Source organism: Thunnus thynnus, chromosome 5 (assembly GCF_963924715.1).
Source record: "Thunnus thynnus chromosome 5, fThuThy2.1, whole genome shotgun sequence".
NCBI lineage: Eukaryota > Metazoa > Chordata > Actinopteri > Scombriformes > Scombridae > Thunnus > Thunnus thynnus.
In genome coordinates, this window is record NC_089521.1 from 11,627,710 (window position 1) to 11,645,300 (window position 17,591).

General features: G+C 41.7%; 2 protein-coding genes across 5 annotated transcripts; both read left to right on the plus strand.

Moving 5' to 3' along the window:
* The first annotated feature begins 324 nt into the window (after positions 1–324).
* On the plus strand, positions 325–7,946 carry fnbp4 (formin binding protein 4). 4 transcript variants are annotated; one of them, XM_067589229.1, is made up of 17 exons: positions 325–537; positions 1,040–1,117; positions 1,232–1,362; positions 1,641–1,815; positions 2,256–2,403; positions 2,562–2,658; positions 2,764–3,108; positions 3,264–3,450; positions 3,544–3,641; positions 3,759–3,863; positions 4,195–4,328; positions 5,292–5,446; positions 5,541–5,848; positions 5,959–6,076; positions 6,647–6,840; positions 7,094–7,245; positions 7,401–7,946. In XM_067589229.1, the coding sequence occupies exons 1-17, from the start codon at positions 414–416 to the stop codon at positions 7,489–7,491; spliced, it is 2,640 nt and encodes an 879-aa protein (XP_067445330.1). In that variant the 5' UTR covers positions 325–413; the 3' UTR covers positions 7,492–7,946. The 4 variants fall into 4 exon arrangements, with proteins under 4 accessions (XP_067445330.1, XP_067445327.1, XP_067445329.1 ...); XM_067589226.1 differs by having other exon boundaries at positions 326–537; positions 3,541–3,662; XM_067589228.1 differs by having other exon boundaries at positions 326–537; positions 3,541–3,641.
* A 165-nt stretch (positions 7,947–8,111) lies between these two features.
* On the plus strand, positions 8,112–17,515 carry agbl2 (AGBL carboxypeptidase 2). Its single transcript, XM_067591068.1, has 23 exons — positions 8,112–8,251; positions 8,523–8,617; positions 9,113–9,242; positions 9,693–9,866; positions 10,027–10,134; positions 10,627–10,777; positions 10,878–11,133; positions 11,873–12,274; positions 12,545–12,687; positions 13,640–13,799; positions 14,033–14,159; positions 14,255–14,355; positions 14,489–14,601; positions 14,839–14,917; positions 15,072–15,167; positions 15,292–15,372; positions 15,474–15,572; positions 15,805–15,886; positions 16,144–16,290; positions 16,430–16,460; positions 16,550–16,776; positions 16,926–17,055; positions 17,296–17,515. Exons 3-23 carry the CDS (start codon positions 9,131–9,133, stop codon positions 17,513–17,515), a joined length of 3,039 nt encoding a protein of 1,012 aa, XP_067447169.1. The 5' UTR covers positions 8,112–8,251; positions 8,523–8,617; positions 9,113–9,130.
* The last annotated feature ends 76 nt before the right edge of the window (positions 17,516–17,591 follow it).

The window sequence follows — 17,591 nt, forward strand, 5'->3', positions numbered from 1 at the left end:
CAATTAATGTCCTTTATGTTATCTTTATTTCATTATGATGCCCAATTGTTTTCTGTTGTTGTATTAATGTCACACATGTTGTAAGTGATGCCTTCCATAAATAAAGAGATGAAAAAAGTTGCCAGGAGATACTTGAATGTTTTAGACACAACTGGAAGGATTTGCATCAACTCAGGTAATTGGGTCTGGATTATAGAATGGAAAAAGTGAATGGGATCACTGGGCGGACTCCGTAGTTTGTACTGTGAAGTTGTTACTTTCCAGCAGGTGGCGGTAATGCAACATTTATGGATGCCAACCGCCGTGAAACAAAATAGAGCAAGAAGAAGAAAACGTCAGTTGAGGAGCAGACGGAGCTGCAGCACCGACGGCAGAGCGAGGAGCAGGGCCTCTACTCAGACGGGCGGACGGTGATGAGGAAGAAAAGTCGTCTCACAGGAGGAACAGTGGGTCGAAGAACGATCCTGCAGCTTTCACCTCCCGGGCTCCGTGGCGGTAACACCGGAGAAAGAGAAGAAGGACTCTCGGGATCAGATGGTGATTTTATTTTTAAAAATGTGTTGTCTCAGCAGCGAAATGCTAAATGCTGGAGGTGTGAAGAACGGGCCCAGCGAAGTAGAAGAAACTGCTTTAATGTGACTGCAGTCACTGTATTAGTTCATATATGATATCGAGATACAGTCTGATAAATATATATACATTAACTCACAGCTAGAAACTAAAACGTACATTTTTCGTATAAGCTAATGCTAACGGAGCTACTAGCAGCTAACGCGCTAAGCTAGCTTTATTAGCCTGTTGTTATTTAGCCTTCGTAGGTTGGCCTGCCAAAACAGGATTATGACAAACGATTACATGTAACTACAGTCACAAATACCGTTACGTTTGACTTGTTTTGTCTTGAAGGAGTGCGTTGTTCAGCTCAACATCATTAGTCTCTGATTTTAGCTGTTGGCTAATGTGTGAATGCTGTTATTTTAGCTCGCTGTTAGCCTGCTTTTGTATCTCGACGTTAACCTTGGCTGTCGTTGTTTTGCAGACGAACAGGAGGCTGATGTAAACAGATTTGTGAGAGAAAGACACACCAACATGAAGGCCCCCACAGTGAAGGCAACAGGTAACAACGTTTGTTTGTGTTTGTGGTGAAGCTATTCGTGTTTTCTCAGGCAATGCAACCAAGAAGAAAAAAAAGCAATTTGATTAATCAAAATGTCTTTGTGTTCATCTGCAGAGGGCTTGTCCCTGCTTGGAGCCTATGAGGATAGCGATGAAGAGGATGCTGAAGACTCCCAGCGTTCAACTGCAATTTCTCAACACAATCAGTCAGCTGACATTGACAGTACATTAGCCAATTTCATGGCTGTGAGTACAATTTCCTGCATATTGTAATAATCTGCTTTGGTCTATGGGTTTGGGGATGACAGTCATGTTATTCTATTGTTATCTTTTAAGAACTATAGTTATGGTTTTGCTTTTCCCAATTTCTGAATTGATCTTGAGTAGGTTTTCTTCTCAAGCCTAGCTTTTCAGTAATAAGAAATTATTTTTGTGATTGTGCTTAGAAGAGAGTGGTTCATTCTCAGGACTTAAACATGTTTTTGGCAAAACTTAATTACTTACATCATTTCTCCCTCCCACAGGAAATTGATGCAATCACCACTCAGCCAAGTTCAGATGATGTGGCAACTCATCCTTCAACCCCAGCTAGCGTTCCACCAAAACCTGAGGCTAATACTCAGCAACCAGCTACTGGTGAAGGACAGACTCAACAAAGCACAGAGTTTGAGTACAATACTCAGGACTCATTAGCTGGAGGTAACTGTGCTGTATATAATGTGTGCATGTCTCGTAAGGCTTCCTGAATAACTTTACAAGCCTCTGTGCTTATAATACATCAATAAAGTACTTGCACAGTAATTATTTTGGTTTATTTTTTGAGTTGCTAGCTTATGTGAAGAAACATCAGCCACTGATATTTGTACATTAATCAAAATTAATGAATACCTTGTAATACATCTTAACAGTACTGCTGAGTTACTTGTCAAATGAACTGCTTTGATATTGAAATTCACCTGCCACCTTTAATATCACAGAATTTTGATGAAATTGTGGTCCCACTTTCCAAATTGACACACATTAATCAAATCATTCAGGATATAGCTTAAATTAGGGGAAGAAAGAGAAATGGTGCTTAATATATCAATTAAGCTATGCTCTGTTGTTCTGAAGCATTTGTATGTATGCTTTTATTCCAGTGGGTGTGGAAATGGGGGACTGGCAGGAAGTATGGGATGACAACTCCGGCTGCTATTACTACTGGAACACTCTGACCAATGAGGTTTCCTGGGAGCTGCCTCACTATCTAGCTGATCAGGTGCAAAGCCTGACTCAGTATGCAAACAGGTAGGAGTTACTGACACACCCAGTCCAGAATATTATCTCAGCTTTGTGAGATCAAAGTGGTGTGAAGCACACATGTTTTCGCTCTTCGTTGTGTTGTCTCCAGTACAGAAATTTAGATGGAAATTGAAGTAACATATATAATTCCTTTGTTGCTCTAGTGTCAATGGCAATGGTACAGCCCACACGGGTTATTACACAGATGAAAAGGCTGCAACTGCTGCAGCCCCAACATCAGTGAAAGAGACCAAAGTGAAGGTATGTTTATCGAAGTCCAATTCAAATTGAGTACATGTTATTTGTGGTGCAAAAAGATCATTATTTTGAGTTTTAATATAACACTTCTATGTTTTTGTCTAAAAGGAGGTCATAGAGAGTGTGGTAGGCCTTACAAGCGAAGAGGAGGAGCGCCGTGGAGTGGCTGCATCTCTGCTTGGTCCTCTGATCCCCTCTGAAGTGAAAGATGCAGAGGAAAAATGGAGAAAAAGACTGCTTAAAGGTTTGGATGAGCCTGAAAACAGTGTGGATTCTGACGGAGAAGGTGCTCGCCCTGCAGGATCCCCCTCCACCCCTCTGCAGGACTCTGACTCAGCCCCCATTGTTGAGAAAGATCTTTGCACCAAGAAGCAGTCACGCGACAACTCAGATATTGAGGAGGAGACGGAGGAAGACACAATGGAGCTGGAACTGGCTCTGGAGAGGAAAAAGGTGGGTTTTAAAGCTATTTTTTCCAGTGTGCATCTTTGATAACAGACAGGAATTACATTTCACTTGTCCTTTAGTGTATAGCAGTGGTATTTCGCAATCAGCTGCAGATGTTAATGTCAGTGTGACCTGGCTCTAACTTTACATCTGACTCTCAGGCTGAGCTCCGGGCACTGGAGGAGGGTGATGGGAGCGCAGGGGGCTCCAGTCCTTGTTCTGAGACAAGCCAAGAAGCCTCTGGTTCTCGTCTAGTGAAGAAAAATCGCTGGAAAACTGCCTTCCCCAATGCTGCCAGTCCTGACTCTAACAGTAGGAGCTCAGACGTGCAGGAGAACACGGAGACAGGTGAGTCCACATGATTATGAACATGCTAGAGGAGACGAGGGGTGCATACAATTCCCACATACTTAAATGTGCTTCTCTTGTGTCCCGCAGCAGCACTTTCCAAGGTGCTAGAGAGTGTTGCAGAAGCAGAGGACAAGGAAACAGAAAACTCTGAGGAGAAATCAGTTACAAAACCTCCGGCAAAAGAAGAGGTAGAAACGCCTGAACTCAGGGTAACAACATGTTACTATAATGATAAGTCATTATGATTGATATAAGTGATGATCCCTATTTTAAGACTTTTGGTTTTGAATTCTGAATAAATGTAGTTTCAGATTGGAGAACTGGCTAACACCTTAACCAGCAAAATGGAGTTCCTGGGGATAAACAAAAAGGCGATCTCAAACTTTCAGTTGCTTCTGCTACAAACTGAGGTGAGCAATGTTATCCTAGTTTCCAGTTGTAGCTATCTCAGCGCTACAGTTTTAAAATATTTAATGCTTAATTTTTCTTCATATCATTTTGCACACAGCCACGTGGCAGTACTTAATATTTAAAATTCTCATTATAATCCATCATGTGACGTAATCCTTGAAATTTACTGTAATTACTCTTCGTGTGTTACTCATCTGTCTTGTGGCTCTTCTGTCTTCGCTATCTGTCTCTTTTCTATCCCCCCACTTCCCCCTTTGTCCCCTCACACTCTTATCTCACTCTTGTCTCCTGTCTCTCCTCTTTTCTGTTTTTGCTTTTTTTCCCCCCCAGACACGGATTGCTGACTGGAGGGAGGGCGCTCTGAATGGGGTCTATCTTCGTCGCAGGCTGCAGGAAGCTGCCGAACACATAAAATATTACGAACTTAACGCCACTCCTAAAGGCTGGTCCTGCCACTGGGACAGGTACGCGCTCCTTACCTTTCACATCTCTAAACTCCCTCGTCCCCCACAAATCTTACCGTGTGACTACACCCCCCTCAGTGCCGAGGTTGCAGACTTTGTTACATGACTTGGGGAGAAGCTTAAACCAGTACAAGTGGATCAAAATGCAAACCAGAAGCAGACTCTTCCGGTTTCTGTGATGCAATCCTGGCACTGTGCCTTTCACGTACTGATAAGGGAGCGTCCACTCTGGGCCAGCGTGCTTCCTGTTAAATACACCTCCCACAGACTGTGAGGGCATTTGTAGACCGATTTTGGGTCCAGTCAGTGGAAAATTTGGGAGGGGGAGGTATAGTAGGAAGGTTGGTTGCGTGGGAGAGCTTTGTACTTTACAGGACTACAGCCCCCAGAATGCAATGCAGACAGAGTGACGCCCTGGAAGCGACGAGTGTCACGCATCAAATAAAAGGTGAAGATGGAGCAATGACGGGAATCCAGCAGGTCAGACCAACTCTATTTCATGTCTTCCTGTTTTTTTATTTTCTTGATTGAGAGAAAATGTTTCTGATCTAAAACAAGTTGACTGTGTGCTTGTTGTTTTCTGACTTATGATTGTTGTTGATGATGGTGCTTCCTCCCTGGCGTCTTCCTGTGTCTGGGAGAGAATGGTTGTCTATAACGGAACATGTATGACAACCATGGTGTGAGCTGCTGAATGCTACTTTCAGGACCTAGAGATGATTGGTTTTGCTTTATTTGCTTTTGAGAGCAAGGTGGGTTCCTTATCCACATCCATAATCATTCTCTAATCGGACCCTTCTTTTGGATGGCTAAAGTCGCTGTCCATACCAACACTCTTGCCCCCTATTATGGTCATTATGTCCACTCCCTTGCCCCACTGTCCCAGGGTATCATGCCACTCAGCCAGTTGCGAGGCCGGCCATTGAGACTCTTGCCTTCTATCTCTGTTGTCCCACTCTGTAGAGAGCACAGGCGGTATTTCTATGTGAACGACCGGACCAGTGCCTCCCAGTGGGATTTTCCAACAGAGGACGACAAGGAGGAGGACCTGAAAGGCAACCAAGCTTCCAGCCAAGGGTACAGCAAAACATCATCTGCATCTACTGGTGGGGTCATAGGTCAGTATGACTTTATTAATGACTTTAAAGGGTTAGGACCAGAAAGATCTTTGTATACTAATTATTACCTTTTTTTTTTTTTTAAAAAACATAGGATCATCTACCTCTGCTGCCCCACCAGCAGCACCTCCTCAGCCCAGTGCATCATCATCATCATCATTTTGGTCCCCATCTCAGCCTCCTCTTCCTGACAGCCCGCCTCCACCCTCAAACTTCCCCCCACCTCCACCTCTCCCCCCGGGCTCACCACCTCCACCTCCTCCCCCTCCTGACAGTGATGGAGAGATCATGGAGGTGGAGATGGAGATGGATGATGATAATGACGGAGAGCCTCCAGCCCCTGGAACTGAGGAAGATGGCAGTGGGAGGCCTCCTTTACCCCCAGGCGTTGCTAGTGCGAAGGTATGGAAGTATCTTGTCTTCTTTTGATGAATGCAATCCTGGTATTTGTATCCCTCAATGCCGTTTTGTGTATGAATCCATCTTTGTTATATTTCTTGTCATTGGAGCAGGCTCTGGAGTCTTCGGGACCTCTGGGGAAGGGTCAGAAACGTAAAGCCAGTCAGATGAATAAAGCCATAACTATTGGCAGCAGTCCCATTCTCTACACACAGCCTGTTGCCAGTGCAGGTAAAAAAAAATCTTAAAGATATTTCTACACAACATGTGCAATTAGTCATATATTGATAGAGATGATGCTAGTGTGTCCGATTATAATCCTAAGGAACATTTTAGAAGTCCTCCTTCTACTGTGATGGCCAAAACAAGTTTTTAACATCACAACACTTGAATTTGTTGGCTAGTATCCCAAACTCTCTGAAATCTGGGATTGCCATCTTGTGCGGTGTTTATAAAGGGCTGCAGGTATCTATGAGGGACCTCTCATGCAGCATTGAGGCAGCCACTGAGATTGGGTGGTCTCCCAGGGCGGGCTCAAAAACAGATATTCATGGTGTTGAGCTTACATCATCGGCCCAAAATGGAATTGTCTAATTCAACAATACAAAGTTGTTATGAGTCTTTGTCATATATTTGTCATATTGTTATATAATGAGAATGTTTTAATAAAACTGTATATGATTAATAAAGGCGCACTAATGTGGCACCTAAAATAATCCAGTGTTTAAATTCAGGAAAACAATGAATTCCAACAGAAATGTGATAACCCACTAACTGTAAGGTTTCCTTTTGTTCCTTTAGCTCCCATAATGGCAGCAACAGCCTACTGGGGTGTCCCAGTCGCTGCCCCTTTAGTCCCTTCTGAACCCCCCCTCCCACCTGTCCCGGCCCTACCTCCCCAACCACCACTGCCACCACCACCCCAGCCACCCTTTGAACCTCCTGGAGCTAAAGGTCTGCCCACAGACAAGACCAAGAAAACCAAAAAGGATAAGGTTAGTATTGGAGTTCCCATTTTTTGTCAAGTATCAAAAGTGAGGAGTGCATACATTAGAGAAATCTATTTAAATACCTATAATGTTCAGTATTATTATCTACCTGGACTGATTTTCCTTAGTGGGATATTGTTAAGTCTACACTATCAAGCCATCTTTGTAATCCAGTGCTTAAATATCACATTCAAAAGAACCTGTAGTGTAATTTAATTTTCCCTCCTGACACCACTCTCCCTTATTTCTCTCATTGAAGAAGAGTAAGACCAAAATGCCTTCCCTGGTGAAGAAGTGGCAGAGCATCCAGAAAGAGTTGGAGGAGGAAGAGAAGGATAGCTCCAGTGACGAGGACCGAGACCAGCTTAACAAAAAGAGTATTGAGGAGTGGAAGCAGCAGCAGCTTGTGACGTAAGTTGCTAGGCAATTTGCACCCTTCACCCTTCTCTGAATAGAGTAATTATGTATTTCTTCAAAAGATTAATTTCAGAAAATAGTTTCTTCTGATATTTTATCTTGGTAATCCTTCACTCGTGTAACTGTTGGAACTGTTTTTAACTCTCCAGGGGAAAAGCGTCAAAGAATGCCAACTTTGAGGCACTTCCTGATGACTGGCGGGACCGACTGAAGAAGAGGAAGCTGATGAATAGCACGTAACATCCGGCCTGGGTCATAGGCAACTCAATCAACGTTTTTTTAAATCTATTCCAACCATTACCATAAGTTCATCCTTCCTTCCCCCGCTTACGTTTTGGTTAAGGATCTACGGACTTTTGTTACCATTTCCTTTGTTCATGATGGAGACATTTAGAGGCCCTTACATGGCAGGCCATTCACCAGAGGGGTTTGAATGTCCTTTTCCTGTTTTTGTAGCCACTAATGTAAATGTGCCAAACGTCTTCGAGTTCCTCAGAAATACGTCATCATCTTGTATGGACCCCATGTAGACAACCGCCACAGTTTGTTTGGAGGGGTTGTCTATTTTAATTAACATTTTTACAATTGTGTACATAAAATGTATAATGGGATAAGCCATGTTTTTGGAAGGGGAGGGAATGTCTCTGAATGTGTACATTTTGTAAAAAGTTATTAAAACTGTTTTTTCAAAGTCATTTCCGTCTTTGTTTTTAGTCTGCTCTAGTCTTTGTTGAATATGAATAAATAAAAACTAGGGTACAATCATAATACGCCATGACAAATGAGTCCCATTCACAGAAGTAAGCGTTCTAACTGAGTCGATGACGGAATCTCCATGGCAACCGTGTTGTGTTGAGGCAATCAGTTACCTGGCAACGTCTTGCAACCTCGTGAAAGATAGTTCCACTTGCAGTAGCCGCTAAGTTTGCTTTTTGCTCTTATATTTATAAAGAGAGTTTATTAAATGTATCTACGGTAGTGTAATTAACATGTAAGCGAGGTAAGTGGCTGCCAGATATCTATAAATATTGTAAAAACATAATCGTTAAACAGATTGAGAACAGCGCGGTAGCAGTAGTCAAATGAAGCTAATGAGAATGATTACAACACGGAAAGAAGCCTGTTAGCATTTCCGAGTGCTACTCAGAATTGTTAAACTTGGCTTTAAAGGGTAAAGTAATGAAGAAATTCAAAGTAAACAATGTGTCCTGTGCTGAAGACAGACATGCTAAATGAGCTGTGTTTGAGCTAACTAGCTGTAACGTTAACAGTTACATTGTATAGCAAAAAAGACTCGGCAATTTCAATTTGAGCAGAAAGACAGTCGAAGATGCCTGTGTGAGATCCCACCCTCACTACTGCGCGCGTGAGTTTGGTTATTCTTTTGTTTTTCTTTCAGGCTGTGTTTGTACACACCGTATATTAATGATCACAGACCTATTTTCAAGATAAGTGGTACAGATGTCATATCAGTTATTGTTGGCAATATCAGCTCGAAAAAAAAATCAATACTAGTATCACTCCAGTATTGCTTGTTTATTATGTTGTGGTATGTTACCTCAAATAGCTTTCAAATGAGCAACATAGTAAGAGTTTCATCCTCTTGGAAAAGTTTAAATATTAAGAGACATGTTTGAAGAGATTAATTTGTTCCATCTCTTGTATTTTTGGGAGACTCACACTTATAATAACAGATAATCACGTATATGTTGTTGCCTGATCGTGACTTCTGTTTGCATCTGGGTAGATGGGGGTTAGCCCAGGGTTTATGGTTATTACATGTAACAAGAGTTGCTGAGAAAATACGGTTCTAATTTGGAAAGGAGGAAGCAACATTGATGACTTATATTTTCCCATTCAGGCAGAGAAATCATCAACCATGGCCGTCTCTGCCATCAGGAATTGGTGGAACTCCTACCAAATGGACAAATCTGACTCTAATGACTCCAACACAGAGGAAGATGAGGGGGAGTTAGCAGGGAGGAAGCAGTGTAAGCTATTTTCCACATTGGCAGCATTTGGATTAAGACTGTGTTTAGTGTATGTAGAATGAACTTGCTGAAATGTGAGTGTGAAATTGTTAAAATAACTTCACTCAGATTGATATGTTGCTGTTCTGCATTATTTGACCCCATTCTGTTCGCTCATTTACTGTAATGCACACCTGTGCTTGTGTAGGTATAAACTGGTTCAACACTGGATGTATATGTAGGATTTCATCCCTAATGCTAGACAATTAGTTGTTTAACTAGAGCTCTTTTGTGATAGATAACTACAGCAATCAGGCTCAGCATAATCCTTGATCAAATGAACAAGCCTGTTTTGTCTGAGTGACGTAAGGGGGCTGACCTGATGAAAAATTTATACTCAGAGTGCACTACTGGAAGAACGGGGGCCTGAAAGAAGAGTTAATTGAACATGTGATTCATATCTCCACTCAGTATCCATAAACCTAAATCAGACACTACGGACCAGGCAGCTGCTCATAGACTTTGATGGTGGCCGACCTATTTTGAGTCTCAGGGCACCACTGGACCTGGTTAACTTCCCATCTATCTCCCGCCCCCGTTGGCCTGTAGAGTGTGAGGTCATCAGCGACATTGTACATCACATAGGTAATGTTAAATATTATCTGGACCTTTCCATTGTCACGAATGTTACTGATATGCGCAAAGGGTGTTGAGTCAAAAGAAAGAAACAAAACATACAATCAAAACACTGTTGAACATGTTCGTTTTAACACCTACTGACACTTCAAGCGTTATTGTGTTACAGAGTGGGAACCACCAGAGCCAGAGCCTTTCTACCAGCCCACAGGACATGAAAGGACCCCCATGCCTGCTGGAGAGGACAGGGGGAAAGTGGTATTCTGCATCGACCATGGTAACTTCTGACACCAAAGGCATTTTTCATTTCTTTTATTGCACCACCGGGTCACATGGTATGGCTATGCAGAACATTATGTCATCACATTACTGTCTCTGTGTCACTGACTGTCACTGTCAAATTCTTGTGAATATAAATAATATCATGATAGGAACCCAACCAGTGACTGCAAACTCAACCTTCTACAACTCTTCAATGCTTCAAGATGTGTAGTTCATGTTGATATCACCACCTGGCTGTTAGGTGATGACAAATGCTGCAGTCTCTCTTCTTGTTTTATATATCACGGGATTATGATAGAAGCTTCAGTGTCTTTCTTCAACAGTGTTACCCTAGATGTAAATAATTAGTGATTTTCTAGATATACCAGACACCAAACCACTGAGCTCTGAACAATGACAAAGAAGTCAGTTTTTATTAAAAATTGTGTTTTTGACCAATTTAGCATTCACTATTAACCATTTTTCCTGTTGTCCTTACTCTTTTAAGCCACTAAGCATCCCTTTTTCACCTACTCTCGTGTCGGAGGATCCAGGGGGCCCATTAAGAGCGCCACTTTTTACGACACCAATCAAACAGACTTCATCCTTGAGTTTGAGTCAAGATTTGAGAGTGGGAACCTTCAGAAGGCTGTGCAAGTGTGAGTCTCTACAGTGTTACAGCTTTTCACCAATTTTTTACTACAGCTTTTGGTTAAGTTACTCTCTTTCTCCCTCCGCCTATATTTCTACCCTTTCCAGTGGCGTCTATGATTATGAGCTCACCCTGCGCACAGACCTGTACACCAGGAAGCACACGCAGTGGTTTTACTTCAGGGTCAGGAACATGAAGGCCGGAGTGACCTACCGCTTCACTATTGTCAACCTGATGAAGAGCAGCAGCCTGTATTCTCAGGGGATGAGACCACTGCTCTACTCAGAGAGGGCTGCCAAGGAGAAAGGTCTTGGATGGCAGCGTACCGGCTCCAATATCAGATACTACCGCAACTACAATCAGGTAGGTGGCTCTGTATAAGTTCAAAAATGGTGTCTCATCTGGATGAATGTTTTAGGTAAAATTAAAAGTAAAACAATACATTTATATTTACTAGCCCACGTCCTACTTTTCTAACAGCTAACATTTTCAGTTAATGTCAGAAAGGAATTAAATTGAACTTGCAGATAATTTAAACCTGTTTCAAATCTGTAATCCATCTCAACATTTAATCATCTTTATGTCCAGTCACAAAGCTGTGTTATCACTGCATCATAATGCAAGTAAAAGCACATTTCTTCCCTTGATATTTTACCTTCAGAAAGCCCTCTAGTGATTCATTTTTTTATGAAGAAGTGAGCCCTTCTGGCCCCAAGCAAGAGAACAAGGGGAGGGGATTACCGGAAATTGAAATTGAATGGCCCTCACTAGCAATAAAAATGGTTATTGCTGTCAAAAAAATGCTTTATGCCTTTCTGGTTTTAACTAACCTGAACACAGTGCAGTGTTTTAAATGAACAGACAGTGACAAAAAGATTCAAGAACTTAAAATCAAACTGGAAAGTAGGATCAACACAGGAACAACGCAGGTTAATTTAATGAACTCACATGTTTTAGTAAATTTAAACATGCTGAGACTTTTGCGGTCCAAAATCATAATTAAATCATAATAATTAGATAATTAGAACATCATAACTTCACAAAATTATAATTGCAATTGTACAAGTCTCGCTTTAATAGACCCATCTCTGTCTCTATTTAGAATACAAAGGACAACAACAACGACACCATCCCCCTGTACTCACTCACCTGGACTCTCCAGTTCCCTCATGAATCAGACACCTGCTACCTGGCCCACTGCTACCCCTACACTTATTCACACCTGCAGAGCTATCTTAGGCGCATTTCCACTGACTCCGCAGTTGCAGCGTACTGTAAGTTGCGGGTGCTGTGCCACACCCTTGCTGGGAATGCAGTTTACGTGGTGACAGTAACGTCCCCAGGGTTCGGCAAGGTGGAGGGCAGGACCAAGAAAGCTGTGGTTGTGACGGCCCGAGTGCATCCCGGAGAAACAAACGGGTCCTGGATGATGGAGGGGTTCCTGGACTTCCTGCTCGGGGATTCAGATGACGCTCAGCTACTCAGGGACACTTTTGTTTTTAAGGTGAGGAAGCTCAAGCTCATAGTCTCAAATCTGCCATGATCATTACACTTAAATATATTCCAGTTTATTATATGTCTGAATAGTAATTTATAAAGTAGATTGTGCATGAATAGAATGATGAGGTTGTGTTGTCTGTTAATGTGTGTGGTAATGCTCTATACTGCTGTGAAACACAGATTTGGAGACGTTTCTGCAGAATTATAGCAGTTTTTGATACTTATGGTGGTAGTTTCTGCTTTTATCTATTGTTTTGCCTCTCTGGTGCTGCAGGTGGTGCCCATGCTGAACCCAGATGGTGTGGTGGTGGGAAATTACCGCTGCTCTCTGGCAGGCAGGGACCTCAACAGAAATTACAAGACTTTGCTCAAGGATTCCTTTCCCTGTGTTTGGCACACCCGCAACTTGGTGGAAAGGTGAGACAGGAAACATCTGCATTTAACAATTGTGTGGCTTTCTTTCTCTCTTTTTTCTCAATTTATGTTAATAATTCATGTGTGTATTTGTCCAGTAAACTATTAGGATTGTGCAAGTCAATTTTCAGGCTGTTTTATTTATTAATTTTAATCTAACATGGAAGAGAAAATGATCAGTTCTACTTTTTATCATTGAGGAACCAGTTGGTGTTATTTGGTTTGGGTTTAGATTAGGATTGTTGTCTCTGGCTGATGGGGATCTGAGTGAAAATATCAGAACAAAATTAACTAACACAATGAACACTCACTGCATGTCTTCTTGTGATGAACAGATTGCATTATTTAGTTTGCATTTACTCCCCCAGACTCTACTTTCTGGCAGAAAGCAGTCCAACTTTGGAATTACTTTGCTGCACACATTTTTAGTGAAATTTATCTGTACAAAAAGACGTATATCCTACCAACAGTATAACTGTAAATGGTATTTTGTATATTTCTTTTATATATTTTGTGTTTTATGCCAGTAGGATTGTACAATTCTTAAGAGGATAAGAAAATTGTTGGATGGATAGATGCCAGATTAATGATTATGATGCCATCACTTGGTACAAACTTGACGTTGAAACTTGACTTCTTTTCCTGGTATATCTGCCTTTATTACATAGTTGTCAGTAGAGAGAAAAAAGGAAAGACAAAAAAGAGTGACAAGGCTGCAACAAATATCCCAAACAGCTGATTGAACCAGGTTGAACCGCACTTCCTTTGTGGAGTGTAACTTTTTCCACTGGGAATTGTGTCTTGAAAAACTAAACTTCCAAAGTATCTTCCTGAACATGGTGCATATTGTATTTGCATGCTCTCTTTCTCTCCTACATTTTTCCACGGGGAATATTGACAAACCAGAATCCGTTAGGAATGAAACTCTCTGTCCGTTACTCTATATTTTCCCCAGGCTGATGGCTGAGACAGATGTAGTTCTTTACTGTGACTTTCATGGCCACAACCGTAAAAACAATGTCTTCATGTACGGTTGTAACAACGAAGGTGATGCTTCACTGAAGCTTCATGAGAGAATCTTTCCACTAATGATGAGCAAGAACGCCAGCAACAAGGTAAAGCCACTGATTTGACTCTTTTAAATCTATATTTGGTGTCTTGAACATTTTTACTGACTTTTGAGAAGTAAAAGTTTACTTTCTATGGTCATTATAATTATTTCTGTGTCATTTTAATTAGCTTGCAAGCACAACTGCAATGCTTAACAGTCACCAATATTACTCATTATGTATGTATTCTACTATGTATTCCTTGGTATTTATTTGTGTATACATATCATTTTCCTTAGTTCTCCTTCAAGAGCTGTAAGTTTCGGGTGCAGAAGAGCAAAGAGGGAACAGGGCGAATTGCCATGTGGAGACTCGGCATCAGAAACAGCTACACGATGGAGGCCACCTTTGGAGGCTCCACGCTAGGTGAGTTTAGACTTTTGAGTTTGCATGTTGTTTGCTGCTGCCGTGTGTATGTTTGCCTTTCTCATATAAGAGAATCTATCATCTATTTGAATTAGGTGACAGGAAAGGAACACATTTTACTACTCAAGACCTGAAGTCTCTGGGCTTTTACTTTTGTGACAGCTTGCTGGACTACTGTGACCCTGATCCAACGAAGGTGAGAGATTAAGCAGCATGTCTGATTTTCCTCAGTCCAGAAAAAAACATACCTGGGTACCTGGGTGAACTCTGGTATTCAAATTTGGTGTTTTTTTATGTTTCTTTGTTTCTCCTGCGCATGTCTTTTTCAGACCACTTATTGTCTGACAGAGCTGGCAGCATTGTTGAGAAAGGAGGTCAGAGAGAGGCTGGGCAAAGATTTGGGCACTGACTGTAACATCTCTGTCTCTGATTTGGAAACCAGGTAATAAAGTTATTTGTACTTACTTTTTACAATATATAAATACCCAAAAAATACCCATGCCAATCACATTTGGGAAATATGGGAAAAACTGATAAAAGACTTGCTTTGCATTGTACATTTTGTTGACCGATAAACATACTGTATATTGAGATAATCCTCAGCTTTACCATGATTAGAAATGGTATTGTCTCATTTAGCTTGGAGGGGAATCTTTGTTTTTTTTTTTTGCTTTTACAGCACCAGTGGTTCAAATAGTTCAGATTCTGACGGACTCCCAGTTCATTTGCTCAACCAGCCACAAACTGTCCATCCAGAGGTAAACTGACAGTCTGCTCTCCTTTAGAATAATGCTTTAACACATTTAGTGCTTTATTTTCTTTGTGAAGTTAATATCACATTTGGAACAAGTAATCCCCGAGATCCACAATAAAAAACAGTTGTCAATAATGTCTAACGTTGTATCACCACAGCAAACTGCAGCGAAGAAGAAAAAGAAACGCCTGAGGAGTCGTAAAGAGAGGAACAGGTTGCGGCCAGAGAGAGGAAAGAATAACACACAGCCACAGGTCGTGCAAAACAGCATCAAACATAGTTTAAGAGACAAAGTGATGCATCAATCAGTGCACACAGTTGACTGGTTAATGTATTACTGACTTTAAACAAAGTCTGATGAGTGAATGGTCTTTGCAGGAGTCTAACCTTCCCCATGAGAAGATAGTCAAAGAGAGTGGTAAAGAGGGGCCTGTTGGACGACAAAAGAAAAAATGGCAGGTATGAAATAGATAATTTAAGTGACAGAGAGTAAACCAGCCACACAAAGAAGTGAGAAGATTTCCTGAGCTGTTACTGATAATATTCCTTTGTTTGTGAAGCTAAATAGTCCAATGAGAAAAAGTGGGATCCCTGCTGCCACCGCTCATTCTGGGGAGATCAGTCAGGTGACTCTGTGGCAGGGATGTGAGCCTGTCAAGGTAAAGATGACCATTACAAAATACCCTTATCCTCACCAAATGTTTGGTCACCCATATTGACACATTATTGGCTAGTTATATGCATGTGATCACATACCCCATTCAACGATTTTTTGGATTGATATAATGTTAATCTGCATGTGCCAACTACTACCTGTGACACCTGAAGCACTTGAACAAAATCTATGATTTCTATCAAAGTCATTTGCCTGTGAGATGTTTTGTGTTTTAGGATGATTGTCTGGGAGACCTGCATCACCAGGCAAGGGCATGTCCACATCACAGCCTGTGTGCAGCTGTGACACCTCACACAGGTAACGTAATGTATATTGTGGAGGCTCAGCCTTCCTAAAAATTGTCTTCACAGCCTTGTAGCTAATGGTTAATCGTGTTGCTTTTTGACTTCTACATACAGAGGAAGTTTGGTAGAGACTTGTAAAACATCTAAAGTATTACATTGTCCAATATGTAGACCATCTCCTGCAGGGAAAGGCAGAAATATTTTCAACCATCAAGACATTAGGAGAAGTCTGACGTTGCAGTGAACAGTGTGTTTGGCTTGCTTTCACAGCAGACGCAGGGACGCACTCAGGACAGCGGACGCACTCTTCTCAGCTGCTGCACCTAAGTGCTCGCATTCCACCGAATTTCACACATTCCTCACAGCAGCAGCATCACTGCCCCCAACAGTCTCTTGTCTCCTATAAAGTCTTCAGAGGTTTGGTTTGCACATACAGTATTTCCAGATGGAACTGAACACTAAATCAAATTAATTTTGAAAAGTCCAAAGTTTCGTCATCTCTTAGTCAATTCAAGCTGCCTTAAATTGTAGCTCTCCTGTTGTGTAACTCCCTCAGGGCTGCCACCCTCCCTTGCAGGACCTCACAGGTAAAACTTGCTGTTAAACTGTATCCAGTGCACAACTAGTTGTTGAGGTATGTTCAGATTCAGTATGTTTTATTTCTCCTCTGTGGCAGGTCTCCCTCATCCATGTTCGTCAAGATGATCCCAGACATTGTTCCAACAAAGCGCCTGCTGTCAAGCCTCACCACCAACAACTTCAACGGCCGGCGTATTTACAGAGACAGAAATACTTTACGGGTGTCAGAAGGTTACTTTGTGCCTGAGGATTCATCCACCTCACATGCAGACATGAACAAAACCAAACGGCAGACTGAGGAACAAGAAGGGGTTTCCACACAAGGTTGACCTTTCATATGCTCCCATATTATACTTATGTAGTTTATAATGAAACTATGATTTTTGTGGGGACACAGTTAAAAAAAAGGATCATTGATCACTGTTAGCTAACCTCATCTCTTCCTCTTCTTTACCTGACTGTCATTTATTTAGTTGGCTTGTCATTGTTGAGATGTATACCATTTGGAGAGCAGAACCAGAGAGATCTCACCCTGAGACAACCTGAACCAGGCAGCAGTCTGTTTGTGCCTGCACTGAGGGGCACAGACCTACAGGGAAATAGGTAAATTCATTTTTATTGTGATTTCTCTATAACACTTGAGTCACCCTCTCTCACTGCTCAACCAACTCTCTGTCTGTCAGTGTATCGCTCTTCATTCAATGCTCGTGTTGCCATTGCAGTTTAAAGATTGGGAAATAATCCGTGATGTTAATGTAACAATCTTAACACAATGATTGTAAGACAAGCATTATGCATTATACCTCTTTTAATGTGCTCTGTTTCCTTTCTCAATTTCTTCAGACTATACAAGGGGAATTTAGGAGACAGAAGGAAAAAAGGTGTTTTACCCCCTCTGTCAAAGCCCTCAGGCTTCATGAAGTTGGAACATCCACAGAGTGACACCCTTGGTAGGCTTCAGGCCAAGGACATGAGGCACTATCGCTCTAGAGGAGAAATTCCAATAAGTACAGTTCCTGAGGAGTCCATGGTCACAAGACCATCACGGTCTGCCCCACTGTAGGGCACAATATTTATAATATGGGCTCTACATATTGATTTTTATTCTCTCTAGTCTCTGGCCGATGAAGTGAACCTCT

Bases quoted from the DNA above. Each gene is read 5' to 3' on its own strand.
- fnbp4 (XM_067589226.1), top strand. From the start codon at position 414: ATGAGGAAGAAAAGTCGTCTCACAGGAGGAACAGTGGGTCGAAGAACG. The intron at 2,404-2,561 runs GTAGGAGTTACT...TTGTTGCTCTAG, and splicing joins CTGACTCAGTATGCAAACAG to TGTCAATGGCAATGGTACAG. The intron at 6,077-6,646 runs GTAAAAAAAAAT...TTGTTCCTTTAG, and splicing joins ACAGCCTGTTGCCAGTGCAG to CTCCCATAATGGCAGCAACA.
- agbl2 (XM_067591068.1), top strand. From the start codon at position 9,131: ATGGCCGTCTCTGCCATCAGGAATTGGTGGAACTCCTACCAAATGGAC. The intron at 13,800-14,032 runs GTAAAGCCACTG...CATTTTCCTTAG, and splicing joins GCAAGAACGCCAGCAACAAG to TTCTCCTTCAAGAGCTGTAA. The intron at 15,887-16,143 runs GTAACGTAATGT...TTGCTTTCACAG, and splicing joins AGCTGTGACACCTCACACAG to CAGACGCAGGGACGCACTCA.